This window comes from Hevea brasiliensis, chromosome 10 (assembly GCF_030052815.1).
Source record: "Hevea brasiliensis isolate MT/VB/25A 57/8 chromosome 10, ASM3005281v1, whole genome shotgun sequence".
In the NCBI taxonomy this organism is placed as follows: domain Eukaryota; kingdom Viridiplantae; phylum Streptophyta; class Magnoliopsida; order Malpighiales; family Euphorbiaceae; genus Hevea; species Hevea brasiliensis.
Window position 1 is genome coordinate 97,780,746 of NC_079502.1, and position 15,436 is coordinate 97,796,181.

Here is a 15,436-nt window from a genome sequence, read left to right on the forward strand (position 1 = left end):
AATAGCTCATGATGATATATATGCTGCATACTTAGATTTTACAGAGAGAATTTTCATATTAATTAGTTTTTAATTTATTATCATTAATTTCTTTATATTTGATAAAAATGGAAAAACTATTATTTAAAATAAAATGATCCGCCATGCATTTTTTTTAATTTTTTTTAATGAAACCCAATCTTAGATTAATAATGCAATATAAACTAATATTTTTTTTTAAACTGCATAAATTGATATTATTTATAATAAAATTGGTTATTGAGAATAAAAGAATCCAACATTAATTTCAATCCTATTTTTTAAAATTTTTTTAAGCCTCAGTAAAAAGGTTGTGTGTATTTTGTAATTATATATGTACATATACTTTTTTTTTTTTTTGCATTTAAAAATTTTTAAAAGAATAAAATTTATAAAAATTTGAACTTCCATAATTATGAGACCTAGACATGTGAATAATTGATTTGTACATAATTTATGTCCATAATATCACTATAACTGATATAGTACGACCCAGTTTTTGAAAGATAATAATTCGGATCCCTAAGTTCAGAAAAAAATAGATCACCTGTTAAGTAGAGCTTTTTATTGTAAGAGTACAATGGGAAAGAGTATTAACCAGAGAGGGGTGAGTTTGAGAGACATTACAAAAAAGGGGTGATTTGTGCCGACGTGGGAAGGTTGGAAGTGGGACGGCAATTAATGGTATGCTAGTCATGTTAGCGTGCAGGAAGCCCAAATGCTTGTTTTAATAGCGTGTAGAGGAGGTCGTGCAATCGCTAGTTGGATCAGCGTCCAGACAAGGGATGCTATTTTAATAGGTGTCTGGAGACTAGAGACGCTAGTTTGATAGGCGTCCGGATATGCTTTTTCCTTCATCACCCATAAGTCCAGATCGAAGAAACTGCTGCCTTGCTTATCACTAACTAAACAGATGCAACATCCTGAAACCCACAACCCAAGGTAGTGATCATGGAGTTTCACATTGAGAGTCATTGCTCCTCACTTGTTGTCTCCTCTGCTAAATCAAAGCAGATTAATGCTTTTCTAGATTTTGGATAGTGTATTCTTTCTATACGACGAGTGCAAATCAATACAAACCCCCATCTGTTGCAGCCATTGCCTGTTCTTATTCTAGACATCTCATTAAATATGGGTACTCATAGTTGGAAATCCTTCCCCATGAATTCAATTTCACAGTACATACTTCAACTGCTATAGGGCTTCGACCAGTTTCTTCACTGAGCCAATAGGATGGAATTCTAATCACCTTATAATCATTGATAGATGAATCATAACCAAGTGCTAAATTCTCTCCTCTGGGGTGAAAACACTTAGGAACAGCAAATATTTTGTACTCATTAATACATGGGTTTCATAATAGCAAAGTTGCACATTACATGGCAGGAAAATGTTACGCAAAGTAAAACGCTATTTTTATTAGCGTCCTATCATCAAAAGGCCAATAATAATGGCATCCGGATATAAAATGAATTCCAATCTTGTTTCTAATCATCAAAATGCTATTAAAATAAGCGTCTCATTGTCAAAACGTTATTAAAAAAATCGTCCAGCTCCTTACATGCTAATATGACTAGCGTCCCATTGCTAGCCTTCACACATCAGCACAAATCACCTCCCTTTCGTAATTTCTCTCAAACTCACTCCTCTCTAATTAATACTTTTTCCCATTGCATTAAAATGGTAAAAAGCTCTGTTAAGTATGTGTTCGAATAAACATCACATGTTCAGACAAGTTCATTGAGTGTTTGGATGAGACATTGGGCATATAGACAACCTACAAAATGTTCTGATGTGATATTAGATGTTTGGATAGTTTGGATAAAATATTAATTCGGTCAAGACAGTTGTAACAGGTAAAAGAATGATCGGACATAAGTTAGTTACATGAAGAAGTGTGTCCTATATTATCTCCAGAAATGTAGGACATGCTAGGTAGCATATCCGTAAAGGCAGAGTGGAATGAGCTAGTATAAGCAAATAAAATCCTATGTAATCCAGAAAAGACACTACTCTATATTTTGTAAATAGAGGTCACAATGATATTCAAGACACGTAATTCTATATACTCTTTTTAATTAGTATTTACTATTTGAATATTAGCTGACTTGAGCGTCGGAGTGGCCTAACTCAGGCCATCGATCTTATTTTTTTTCTTTGATTTTAGATATAATCCAATCCGATTCCAACTTAAGAATTCCGGGCAACATCAACAACAAATATTAGATTAGTAGTAAAGTATTTATAAGAACATTAATTTTACTATATATAAAGTTAATATACAGCAGGAGCATGAATAACTACAACTAATAGTATATATATATATATATATACACACGCGCGACAGTAATTGTTATTATAACTGAAAATTTTTTATAGTTTAGCAATACAATTTTATTATAAAATACCTATGATTATATTTCTTTTGTAGTAGTAATATATAATTCATATATTACTGTCATAAATTTAGGGAAATAAATTTTATATTTTTAATAGTAAAAATCTTTGATGTTAAATCTAACATCTATTATAGTTAATAAATTAAATAATTATTACTGAAATTAAATTTATGGATGGAAATCCATTTGTGTTAAGGAAAGGAATCTATTTATATATTGTTTGATGGAATTCATTTTTATACTTGCAAAATAAAAACATTCGAAAATAATTATAGTAAATTACTACAATTTACTTTCTAATCTTAATTTAATAAATTAATTTTCTTTTCTTTTGGTTTTATTTTCTGTGATTCTGGCCTCACCTGAAACTAAAATGGTGACATGCCATGTTGCTGCTGATAATTGAAAAATTATTCTAAACAACAAAAATAAAATATCTCTCATAATAATTTATCTCATTTGGCTGCGTTTGGGGTGAACACAAGACAACATAGATTCAGTCAAAATGACATATATACCCCCATTGGAACTATCTCTCCCCCTAAAATAATTTCAAATTTTTAAAATTGGAGAATTAAAAATGAATTCTAAATTACACTCTTTTTTTTACATAAAAATTTATTAAATTTAAAATTTAAATACTTTATTTTTTCTCTGAATATAAATATTTAAAACATAAAATTTATAAATAAATATATATATAAATGATACAATATTAAAATAAAGTATATTGTGATTTTTTTACTTATGTATTATTTTTTTTATTTTGCTTAAAGCCTATTTTTAGTGAGAAAAATGATAAAATTAAATATTGACTATAAATTACAACTGAGCAGAGTAATTTATTAACATAATTTTATTTTTAAATTAAGATAATTTTAATACATATTTAATATTATAAGAATATTTTATATTTGTATTAATTCTTTATTAAATGAAAGTTTTTAATTTTTTTAAAAATAATGAATTAATATCAGACTTTTGAAAAAAAGAAATTGATAGGCAGACAGGGACGCGGAGGCAGGAGCATTAAAATCTGGTGGTCCCATTCAGATCAAGACAAGGGACTCAGCGACTAATCACCGCCAAATGGACCAGCGAATCACCAACACGTGGACAGTACAATAGAAGGCTTTGATTTGGTGCATAAGGGCCCACAGTTGATAAGATATGAAATAATTGAGCACGGATCTCGAGGTAGAACGTTTGTACTGATTGTGCGAAAACAAGAACAATTGGCAGACACAGTACTTTGCTTTTTGGCATGGGCCCATCAAAACGAGAAACTATATCCTATAACCGTATAGACAATTCTATACAGTATAAAATAATAATTTAATTAATAAAAGACATAATGGGTCTTATAAAATAACTTGAGCTCTTCTTCTTCACGCTGGTCTGAAGCTGTGAAACTGAAGGAAATCTCTCTGTTTTTTGTTTTTTAAATCTCAATTTTAATCCGGAAGAGATTAAAGATTTTAGTTTTAACAACTTTGATGTCATAGACTTAGATGAAGGCCTGTTTGGTATTACTATTAAAATTGTTATTGAAAAAATTATTTTTTTAAATATATTAATTATAGAGTATTAAAAAATAATTTAAAATTATATTTAATAAATTTTAGTTATAAGAATATTAAAATAATAAAATAATTTTTTTTAATAATATTTAAAATGATACTTTTATTCAAAAAATAATTTTGACCTTTAAAACTCAATGTCAAATAAGTACTAAAATAGCAATAATGGAGAAGATTAAATATGGGTAGGCCTGGTTTTAATTGAAATTGGACTAATAGAACCTAATCTTAAGGATTGGGGATTTGAGATTGAGTCAAACAATTTCTTTGATTTTAATTTCAATTTTATTTGGTTCAATTAGGTTCATCATTTTTAATTTAGAATTGAATCAACCCAACTAAAATCAATTAAATCTAATTTTGATCCAATTTAAAACGGTTGTTATCAAAATTTTATACTCAATCTTTGATAAAAAAAAAAATTGTCACAACTTCCTTGTTATGACCAACACGTAAATCTAAAGCACACGCATAAATTACATAATTACATAGTATAAAAAGAGAAGAAGAATAATACAGGACTTAACGTGGTTCAACCATAAGATCTACATACACAGGCAAGACAAGAGAAAAAAAGTTCCACTATGATGAAAAGAGTAAGATACAATCACTCAGAACTCTCAAACTCTAGCCCCAGTGTGTTTCCTGAATATCTTACAACTCTACCGTAAAGGGTAGAATATTATAATATTTATACTGGTTCAAACAGCGGGGGCTCCACAAATCTTACTTGTTATCCCAATCGGGTCGCAGCTCGAAAAACTTTCGGATCGAGTCACAATTCAGATCTATGAAAAATATATATAAAATTCAAGCTATAAAAAATAACAATTCTTCCTATTGGCTTGAATTCCCTCAATTATCAATAAAATAACCACAAAACACTTTGATTTACCATATGCCCTTGTAAGGGCATTACTGAGTACTATAAACACCAAGTCTAGGAATGTCTAAACTTGCTGACTTGGACTCCCTTGGTCATCATATTTGTTGGATTATCATGTGTAGAGACTTTCTGCACAACTACAGTCCCCTGAGATATAATGTCCAAAATGAAGTGATATCTGACATCAATGTGCTTAGTTCGTTCATGGTACATCTGATTTTTTTTGAAATGTATTATACTCTGGCTGTCACAAAACACTGTTGCTTTGTTTTGTATCAACCCAAGATCACCCACCAAACCTTGTAACCACAAAGCTTTCTTTACTGCCTCTGCTAAGGCTATATATTCAGCCTCTGTGGTAGACAAAGTAACTGTAGCTTGCAATGTTGCTTTCCAACTGATAGCACTTCCAAAAAGAGTAAACAAATAACCTGTTAAATATACTCTTGTTTAAGTCCCCTGCAAAATCTAAATTCACAGAGCCAACAACTGAATTACTCATCTTGGCCCTGTCAAATGTCAGACCAACATCTGTAGTACCCTTCAAATACCCCAAAATCCATTTCACTACCTGCCAATGCTCTTTCCCAGGAAACGTCATGTATCTACTCACAATAATAACTGCATGTGAAATGTCAGCTCGGGTGCATAATATAGCATACATGATGCTACCAACAGCACTCGAATAGGAAACACTGGACATGTGCTCCATCTCCTTATCTGTTTTTGGTGACATATCTGCAGATAACTTGAAACGGGCAGCAAACGGAACAGTCACAGGCTTAGCATTATTCATGTTGAAATGCTTAAGCACTTTCTCAATATAGACTTATTGAGACAAGAAAAGCTTCACAACACTTCTATCCCTAGTAATTTCTATTCCCAATATCTTATTTGCAGTACCCAAATCTTTCATCTCAAACTCATCACTCAACTACTTTTTCATAATGTTAATTTGTGACATGCTTTTAGCAGCAATAAGCATGTCATCTACATACAACAACAAATAAATAAAGAAATCATCTGAAAGCTTCTTATGATACACACAACTGTTATATGAACTATGATTAAAGCTATTATGAACAATGAATGTATAAAATCTTTTGTACCACTGCTTAGGGGACTATTTTATACCATATAAAGATTTCTTAAACAAGCAAACATGATTTTCCATACCTGGAACGACAAATCACTCAGGCTGACTCATATAAATTTGCTCATCCAACTCACCATGTAAAAATTCTATCTTCACATCTAATTGCTCAAGCTCTAAATCACTAAGAGCAACCATAACAAGTAAGACTCTGATAAAACTGTGCTTCACAACTAGAGAAAACACCTCATTAAAGTCAATTCCCTCCCTCTGAGTAAAGCCTTTTGCTATCAACTGAGCATTATATCGTGGTGCTTCAACCCCTAGAGTGCCTTCCTTTTTCTTGAACACCCATTTACAACCTACCACTTTTTATCCCTTAGGCAATGTTACAAGCTTCCAAGTCTAATTCTTGTGAAGAGATTCAATTTCTTCACTCATAGCACCGACCCACTGATCTGCATCTGAACAAGAAATAGCTTCTCTATAATTGCTAGGTTCATGCACATCAACTGTATCAGTAACTGATAAGGCAAACGCAACTAGATCTGTATATGCATATCTCTGCGGTGGTATAATCTGTCTTATCTCTCTACTAGTTGTAATGCTATATAGTTCCTGTTGCTGTTGCTCAAGTGCATCCTCTTGTTGATCAGGATCTTGCACCTCATCCTCTGAATCACTGAACTGAACTGCTAAAGTATCAATATCAAGCTCCACCTGTTCTCTGACACCGTGATCTGATTCTACTATTGACTTTTCCCTCTGACTATCAAATGAAGTAAACTCATTAAATGTCACATCCCTGCTGATAATTAATCTTGGAGACTTTGGATCATTGCACCACAACCTGTAGCCTTTCACTCCAGATGCATACCCTAGAAATATGCATTTTCTCGCCCTCGGCTCAAGCTTATCATCTCTCACATGAGCATAAACAGGGCAATCAAACACTCTCAGCTGAGAGTAATCAGCAGGTGAATTGGACCAAATCTCAAAAGGAGTTTTGCACTCAATAGTTGTAGATGGAGATCTATTAACCAAGAAATAGGTTGTATTAATTGCTTCAGCCTAGAAATCCTTTTCCAATCTTGAATGTGAGAGCATGCTTCGTGTTTTGTCACAAAGCATTCTGTAATACCATTCTGTTATGGTGTCCTTGCATAAGTGCGGTGTCTCACTATACCTTCATTGCTGCAGAATGCATCGAACTCACGATTGCAAAATTCCAACCCGTTATTAGTTCTAAGATGCTTGACCTTCTTTTCTGTCTGTTTCTCAATTATCATCTTCCACTTTACAAAGGTTGAAAATGCCTCATCTTTTGTTTTCAGAAAATACACCCACACTATCAGAGAATAATTATCAATCAAAGTCATGAAGTACCTGGCACTACTCGTAGAAGGAATTCTGTTAGGACCCCATAGATCTGAGTGGATATAATCCACCATTCCTCTGGTCTTGTGCACTACATTTTTATCGAACTTCACCCTGGTCTGTTTGCCAAACACACAGTGTTCACAAAAGTCCACATATTTTGTTTTCTACCCGTTCAACAAATCTCGCTTGCTCAACACAGATAATCCTCTCTCACTCATATGACCAAGACGCAGATGCTACAATTGAGTTTGATTATGATTATTGCTTTTGGATGCTACTGCAGCTTCCCCTAAAACTGTACTACAATCCTGAAATCAAATGGCTCCTCGTGAGTACCATAGAGCCCTTGCACACTTTTAGAACTCCATTCTCTGCATAGTATCTAAATCCATGAGAGTCAAGTGTCCCAAGAGAAATCAGGTTCCTCTTTAGTTCTGGAACATGCCAACCCTCTATAGTTTTGACAACGCTATCAAACATCTTTAATCTGATGTTACCGATTCCTTCCACAGATAATGCACAATCATTGCCCAAAAACACCTTGCCACTCATTTGTTTGTAAGTGATAAACCAGTTTATGTGTGGACACATGTTATAAGTAGTACCAGTGTCAAGAATCCAAGAATTTTTTCCATGATATGAACTCACAGATAAAATTTCCCCAGCACTGTCATCACCATCAGAATCGATAAAACTATCAACCACATTCCAGAACTTTCTGGTTGCTTTCCCTTTTTATTTTTAAACTTGGGATAGTCTCTCCTGTACTGACCTTAATCCTCGCGCTCAAAACAATTAGCCTTTTTCATTCTTGACTTAGATCTGGCCTGGAAGAAATCTAAGGTAAGATCTAAGTCAATAATGAAAAAAGCTAATTGTTTTGAGTGCGGGGAGTAAGGTCACTACAGTTGGAAGAACCCTTCCTTGACTGTGTTCTTCCCCTACTCACCAAACCTTCCCCCTCAAATCTTTCTCTATTATCGGGAAAATTCTTTTTCAACTCTTTCGATTTTAGAGAATTACTAACATCGTCTAGTGAAATACTATCTTTCCCACACAACAGAGTATCAACAAAAGTCTATATAAGAGGGTGGCAAAGAACATAACACAATAAGGGCCTGATCCTCACTATCAATCTCAGTATCAATATTCTTTAGGTCCATAATGATCGAATTAAATTCATCCATATGTTCTTTAATGGGCGTACTTTCGTTCATTCTTAGATTGTAAAGACTTTTCTTCAAATACAGGTGGTTAGTCATCGATTTAGCAGAGTATAACTCCTCCAATTTCTTCCATACTGCAAACGCTGAGCTTTCTCCAGTAATCTCGCGTAGGACATTATTAGTTACGCTCATAAAAATCGCACTCAAGGCTCTCTCCTTCAGATCAACCTTATTCGCCTCTTTCATACCTTATGGAAAGTTATCATCAATTGCTTTCCATAGACCTTGCAGAATTAAGGAAGATTTGATTTTAATCTTTCATAGACTGAAACTCGATCCACCATCAAACTTCTCCATCTCATACTTTATTCAAGACGATGCCATCTGTAAACCCTAGGTTTTGCGCACAAAGCTCTGATACCAGTTTGTTATGATCAACACGCAAATCTAAAGCATACACACAAATCACATAATCACATAGTATAAAAATAGAAGAAGAATAACACAGGATTTAACGTGGTTCAATCAGAAGGTCTACGTCCACGGGCAAGATAAGAGAAAAAAAGTTCCACTATGATGAAAAAAGTACGATACAATCACTCAGAACTCTCAAACCTTAACCCCAATGTGTTTCTTGAATATTTTACAACTCTACCATAAATGATAGAATATTATAATATTAACTCGAAACCCACCACTGATCTCACTTTTTATCCCAATTGGGTTGCAGCGCGAAACTTTCGAATTATGTCACAATTCGAATTCATGAAAAACATATCTAAAATTCAAGTAACAAAAAATAACATTCTCCTTAGAAACTAATGTTAATCTTTAATTAACAAAAAAAAAGATTATACTTAAGTTTTTAAATATTACTTTTTTTATTTATATAGGTGATATTTCATGTTCAGGTTGATAATGATATTCAGGTAAATATTATTTAGCATTATTATTTTGAATATTATTTAACATTATTATATATAGTAATATAATAATGGTTTGGTTTTATTTTAAATATTATTTAACAATGTTAAATATTATTTAACATTATTATTCAGGTTCCACTTCAGTGGTTTGGTTTTAAATATTATTATTTTATCTCTAATGCTTTATCTGAATAATTAAAATTTAGAAACGTAGAAACATAAAATTAATTAAACTTGGAAGTAAGAACAAAGCAGATTAAACTAATTAAACTAATGAAAACTCGTATTTCCGTCAGCTTTTGAAATTTTGGTATTAACTTGCTGGAATCAATCAAAACAGATCTATCATCAAGAACTTAAAAATAAATAAATAAATAAATAAATAAGAGAAAAAAATCATGGTTCTACATCTAATGCACAGTATTAAAACATATAAATAACACATCTATGATTAATGAAGTTAATCTATATGATAATTATGAGTCTATTTGATATTGTGGTTTAATTTTTTTTAAATATTGTTTTAGTTATTGCTGAAAAAATTATTTTAAAATTTATAATTAAATATGTTAAATTTAACTTAATATTAATATTTTTCTTAATAGAAACTCAAATATTAATATCAAATAGATCCTCAATTTATTTCTTAATTTATGTAATAAATTATTAAAGGCTTAGATTTTTTCTGTTTTAATCTTAAGTTCGAGCCTTTTTATTTATTAATTCTGAAATTTATTACCTTTATGATGAGAAGGGAAGATAATTATCTCTCATTACGTGGATTTATTCGTTATTATTCAATCAATTAAGCCTTCATTTCAATATAAAAAAAATTAAGAGAAAAAATATTAATGTAGAAGATGTTGAACCGTTGACATCGCCATCATATATATAGTTGCATAGTTAGGTGACCAGTGATAAATTTCTAGCTATTATAAACTATAGTTTCTTTATTCTAATGAAATTTATAGAGAATTGGGATCCAAACTTCCCTTTCTTGTTATAGATTTTCTCCAAGAAATCATATAATTTTCAATTAAATCTACCAATTAAGTTGGAGAACATGTGTTTGTATGTAATTGCTGACGCTTGGTTTGATCTTTTTATCAATATCAGAATACACGGCAAGTTGTCCATGATAAAGTAGGTGTGGTTAAGTAACCTATCAGGCAGGTCACAATTATATTATTATTATAATTATTATTCTTATTATCATTTTGAAGGGTTTTTTTTTTTTTTTTCAGTTTTGAAGTTTCATGTTGGTTTTACTCTGTTTTCCTTCTTCATATTTTAATTCTGAAACTCATGAATTCCAATTTTATTGCTAAATTAAAGTATTATTTGTTCTGTTTGTTTGACAGAAAATACTTTTTGTATTTTTTGGTATTTGGAGTATTTAAAAAAATTAATCAATGAAAAATATTTTTCTGATAAAAAAAATTAAATTATTTTTAAGGAAAATAACTTTCATTTTTCAAAAGAGAATGTCATTTTTTATAATCTTATTAAAATATGAACATACTTATATAAGTATAAAATAAACACATATCATTAATTTAACATTGTAACTAAATAACGAAAATTATTTTCATTTAAAAAAATATTTTTCATGAAAAATATTTTTTGTGAAATAAACAAGCGTTAAGATTTAATTTAATTTAATGTTAACTAATAAGTAATAATATTAAGGTAATTAATTATTATGAAATTTGGTTGAGATGAATACTTTGCTAATTATTAGAAATTTAATTGCTTACTTAAGAAAAAAAAAAGCTTATAAAAGAAAGTTTTCTTCATAAATAAAATTTGAAATAACATTTCACTAACAACACATATTTTAATTTTACATATAATTAAAAAAAATTATTTTTCTTGTTAGTAAAGAACTTGAATTTGAGTCTTAATTAAGTACCAAAATGAAATTATAAATAAATTTTAATTTAGTTAAGGATACTTTGAGGTATTAAATTCGAATTTTTTTAATCTAGATCTGATTTATTATAAATTCAAGACAGCATATAAACGTCTTAAATTTATGATTTAAAATTCAATCAGAAAAAAAAAAATTCATGGAAAGCTATATTGGCTGGCTGCTTGAATAAAATACTTACTAGCCATCAAAATCGAACGTCTAGCTATGCAGCCGTTTGGAAGAATCCCACCAAGCAGACAAATGAGAATTTTGAACTAAACGATCCATAAGCTTATATATGTGATAAAACAAGAAATTTGTTATCCAGCAGAAGCTGTTTTCACATCTTACGAATCTGGAATTTTGATTATTCACGCAACAGTATCACTAAATTAAAAAAAAAAATCTAAATTATTGTCTTAACATACGTGGTGCTCAACATCGTTGGGCAGTATCTGATGAACTTCCCAACTACATGATGGAGGCATCATCAATTTTTTATTTCATTTGGATTTGATTATGACTCGAAACTCGAGATCTCACAAGAAGCTTATTGATAATTTTTTTTTCTATATAAACCCACCAAATCAGCAGCCTCACATGTACTCGATTTAGACCATAATTCAGAGAAAGGAAATGGCACTTTTGGCTTTGGGTTTGATGCTGTGTTGTCTTTTATTTTGGAGTCTGAAACTGTTGCATGCAGTATGGATGAGACCCAAAATGATGGAGAAGAAGTTGAGAAAACAAGGCATCCATGTCCTGCCCTACAAGTTAATTTATGGGAATGTTAAAGAGATGATCAAGTTAGCCTCAGAGGCTAGGTCTAAGCCAATGGAACTAACCCATGATATCGCGCCTCGCGTCGATCCTTTCCTTCAGCAACTCTCCATGATACATAGTAAGTTTCTGTACTATCAGCCAGACACTCGATCATTGAATTATTATTCGAATAATATATGTAGATTGAAATTATATGGTTATGTGTCGCAGAAAAGCCATTTGCTGCTTGGTATGGAATGGTTCCTCGTGTGACAATTATGGATCCGAAGCTAATAAGGGAGATTCTGACAAGGAAATTTGAATTTCGAAAGCCAGAGGTAAGTCCAACCATGAAGTTTTTCTTGAAAGGCCTTGCAAATATTGATGGAGATAAATGGGTAAAGCACAGGAAGATAATCAACCCTGCCTTCCACATAGAAAAATTGAAGGTATCCTATTAATTACCGTTATGATCATATTGATTATAATGTTTCTTAATCATTATTTATATTTCTTTGCATTTGTTTGCGAAATGTTTTTAACTTTTTCAGGGAATGTTACCATCTTTTATGGCTTCTTGTGAAGAAATGATTGAGAAATGGGACAATATGATGGACTCATCTGCAAAATCCTGTGAATTGGATGTTTTCCCTGAGTTTCAGAACTTAACAGGAGATATTATATCAAGGGCAGCTTTTAGTAGCAATCTTGAAGAAGGGAGATTGATTTTCTCTCTCCAAAGGAAACAAGCTCAACTCCTTTTACAGTCACTTTTCAATCTCAATTCTCTCTGGTCAAGGTGCAATAAAGAAATGATCATTATTAGTTTGCGCCATTCATATTTTTTTAAGAAGGAATAAGCCTTTTCTCAGGTGGTTATTCTCTTGTTTCTATGTAGGTTCTTCCCCTCAAAATTGAACAAACGAATGATGCAAATCCACGAAGAAGTTAAAACCCTGCTTCGAGGCCTAATAGAGAATAGGGAGAAGGCTATACTGTCAGGAAATGAACACAAGGATGATTTACTGAATCTGCTACTCAAATCTAATTTCAATGAGATTCAACAAAACAAAAATGTTGGGATGTCAAGAGATGATGTGATAGAAGAATGCAAGCTATTCTACTTCGCTGGTCATGAGACTACTGCCAATTTGCTAGCTTGGACTATGATTGTATTGAGTATGCATCAAAACTGGCAAGAAAAGGCTAGGCAAGAGGTGCTGCAACACATTGGAAAAAATAAACCAACTTTTGATGAGTTGAACAAATTAAAGCTTGTAAGTTTGTTGTTTCAAGAACTCTGCATCTGCTTTCTTTCTTAAAGAACTTATTTTTCTTTCATTGAGTTTTTACTTGGCACAAGCTCATGGAATTTATGTGTCTAGAGGACAACTCCATTGCCACTGAACTAAATCGTACTCTTTTTGCAGGTGAACTTGATCCTGCTTGAGGTTCTGAGATTGTATCCGCCAACTTCCCTTGTTCGATCTATTCAAGAAGAGACAAAACTAGGAGAATACTCTCTTCCAGCAGGAGTAAGCTTGCAGATCCCATTGTACCTCATCCACAGGGATCCTGAACTATGGGGACAAGATGCGACAGAGTTTAATCCTGAAAGATTTTCTGAAGGGATTTCCAAGGCATCCAAGGACCTTCAATCTCCATTCTTTTCGTTCGGTTGGGGACCAAGAACGTGCATTGGACAAAACTTTGCTATGATTGAAGCTAAATTAGCACTAGCTTTGATTTTGCAACACTTCTCATTTGAGCTATCCCCCACCTACAAACATTCTCCTAACGTTGCTCTTACTCTTCAACCTCAGTTTGGTGCGCAAGTTATCATACACAAGATTTGAAGAAAACAAGCGCATGTATTCTGCATCTTTATTTTATGCATTAATTTTTTTTTTTCATTTTTCCCAATTTAAAATGCTTTAGTGATTACATAAAATAATGGGTAAATTATTTTTTTTCTTGCATTATGGTATAATTAACACTTGAATCCCTGTGTTTTAGAAATATGAAAATGCCCTTAAAATTTGGTACTTTTGTTCCTCCCTCCATTTTTATCAATTTAGCCGTTAGTAAAGGAACTAAAAGTGTTACAAACCATTTTTGAAGCTAGATCAATACTAAGATTTGAGTAAATTTAAGGTTACCAAATCCTATAGTAAGCCTTGTTTCATACAATTACCCATATTATATAACATAAAACTTTCTTCGGTAAATATCTCTTAAGAAAATTGTAATTTGTTAGCTAATTATTTTTAGTCATAATATACAGGTCATGTTCAGCAATATTAGCTGTTCTAGTAGCCGTTAGCTGTTCTAGTAATTGTCGATTATTATTAGCTGTTAAATATTAGCCATTAGTAATTAGCTGTTAAAGCAGAAGTATTTGATAAAAATAGTAATTGGATTAGCTGTTAAATGTAAAAATAGTGATATAATCTTGTTGGCTCTAGTTAAAACGTTCTCTTAACTTTTAAAAGTTAGGAATTGTAGTTTTTTGTGAACCACTCTCTCAAACTCCAAACACTAGTATAAATACTATGCAATCAAACAGTATAAATAAGAATATTATAAATAAAAAAGGTAGCGCTTTTGCTCTAATAAAAACACTAAACACTATTTTAAAAGTTATAATTTTTCCACTAAGGCTAAGCTTTACTTCTTTCTTTAGGACTCTTGGAGTCTAGACAACTCGTAGCTTTCTAACATATATAACAATAATTATATCTTTATAATTATCCTGACTCACATACCAAAATTAATATTCTAAATAATATTAATTGATTAATTTTCAACAGACAAATATTCTTAAAATTAGACTGTTTAAGAAAAACACAGTAAAAGGTGACTTGAAGATCATATCACCGAAAAGAAAAATAATTAAATAAAACAATTTCGTAGGAGTTGTCGAAAATGATGAAGAAAGCTCGTAGATGGATGATTATAGGTGTAAATGAAGAGAGAAAGTGGTCAAATGATGTTGAAGATGATGGTTATGGCTTTTATTGGCCCGTGAAACCTATTCTTTTGTTGTCTTCTAATAATTTCCTTGCCCTACTAAATTATTGATTATCAAAATACACTGGTTGCGCCAACTTGGTATAGGTTGTCTTCTAATCTGTGAATTTGACTGTGCTTAAAAGATTTAATTATAAATTACCCTGAAAAAAGAAACGTGTTCTTGTATACTCTCATGGTCGCTATCAAGAACAATATCCCAGGTTCAATTATGGCACAAGACCATGTACAAACCATGGCAGCAAACCTAACATGTACCATGCAGCTTTGACCAAGAGTCTTAT

General features: G+C 31.6%; 1 protein-coding gene across 1 annotated transcript; it reads left to right on the plus strand.

Annotated features, from left to right (window-relative positions):
* The first annotated feature begins 11,710 nt into the window (after positions 1-11,710).
* LOC110665434 (cytochrome P450 CYP72A219) lies at positions 11,711-14,101 on the plus strand. Its single transcript, XM_021825553.2, has 5 exons — positions 11,711-12,261; positions 12,354-12,571; positions 12,674-12,921; positions 13,021-13,399; positions 13,553-14,101. Exons 1-5 carry the CDS (start codon positions 11,997-11,999, stop codon positions 13,976-13,978), a joined length of 1,536 nt encoding a protein of 511 aa, XP_021681245.2. The 5' UTR covers positions 11,711-11,996; the 3' UTR covers positions 13,979-14,101.
* Positions 14,102-15,436: the final 1,335 nt, after the last annotated feature.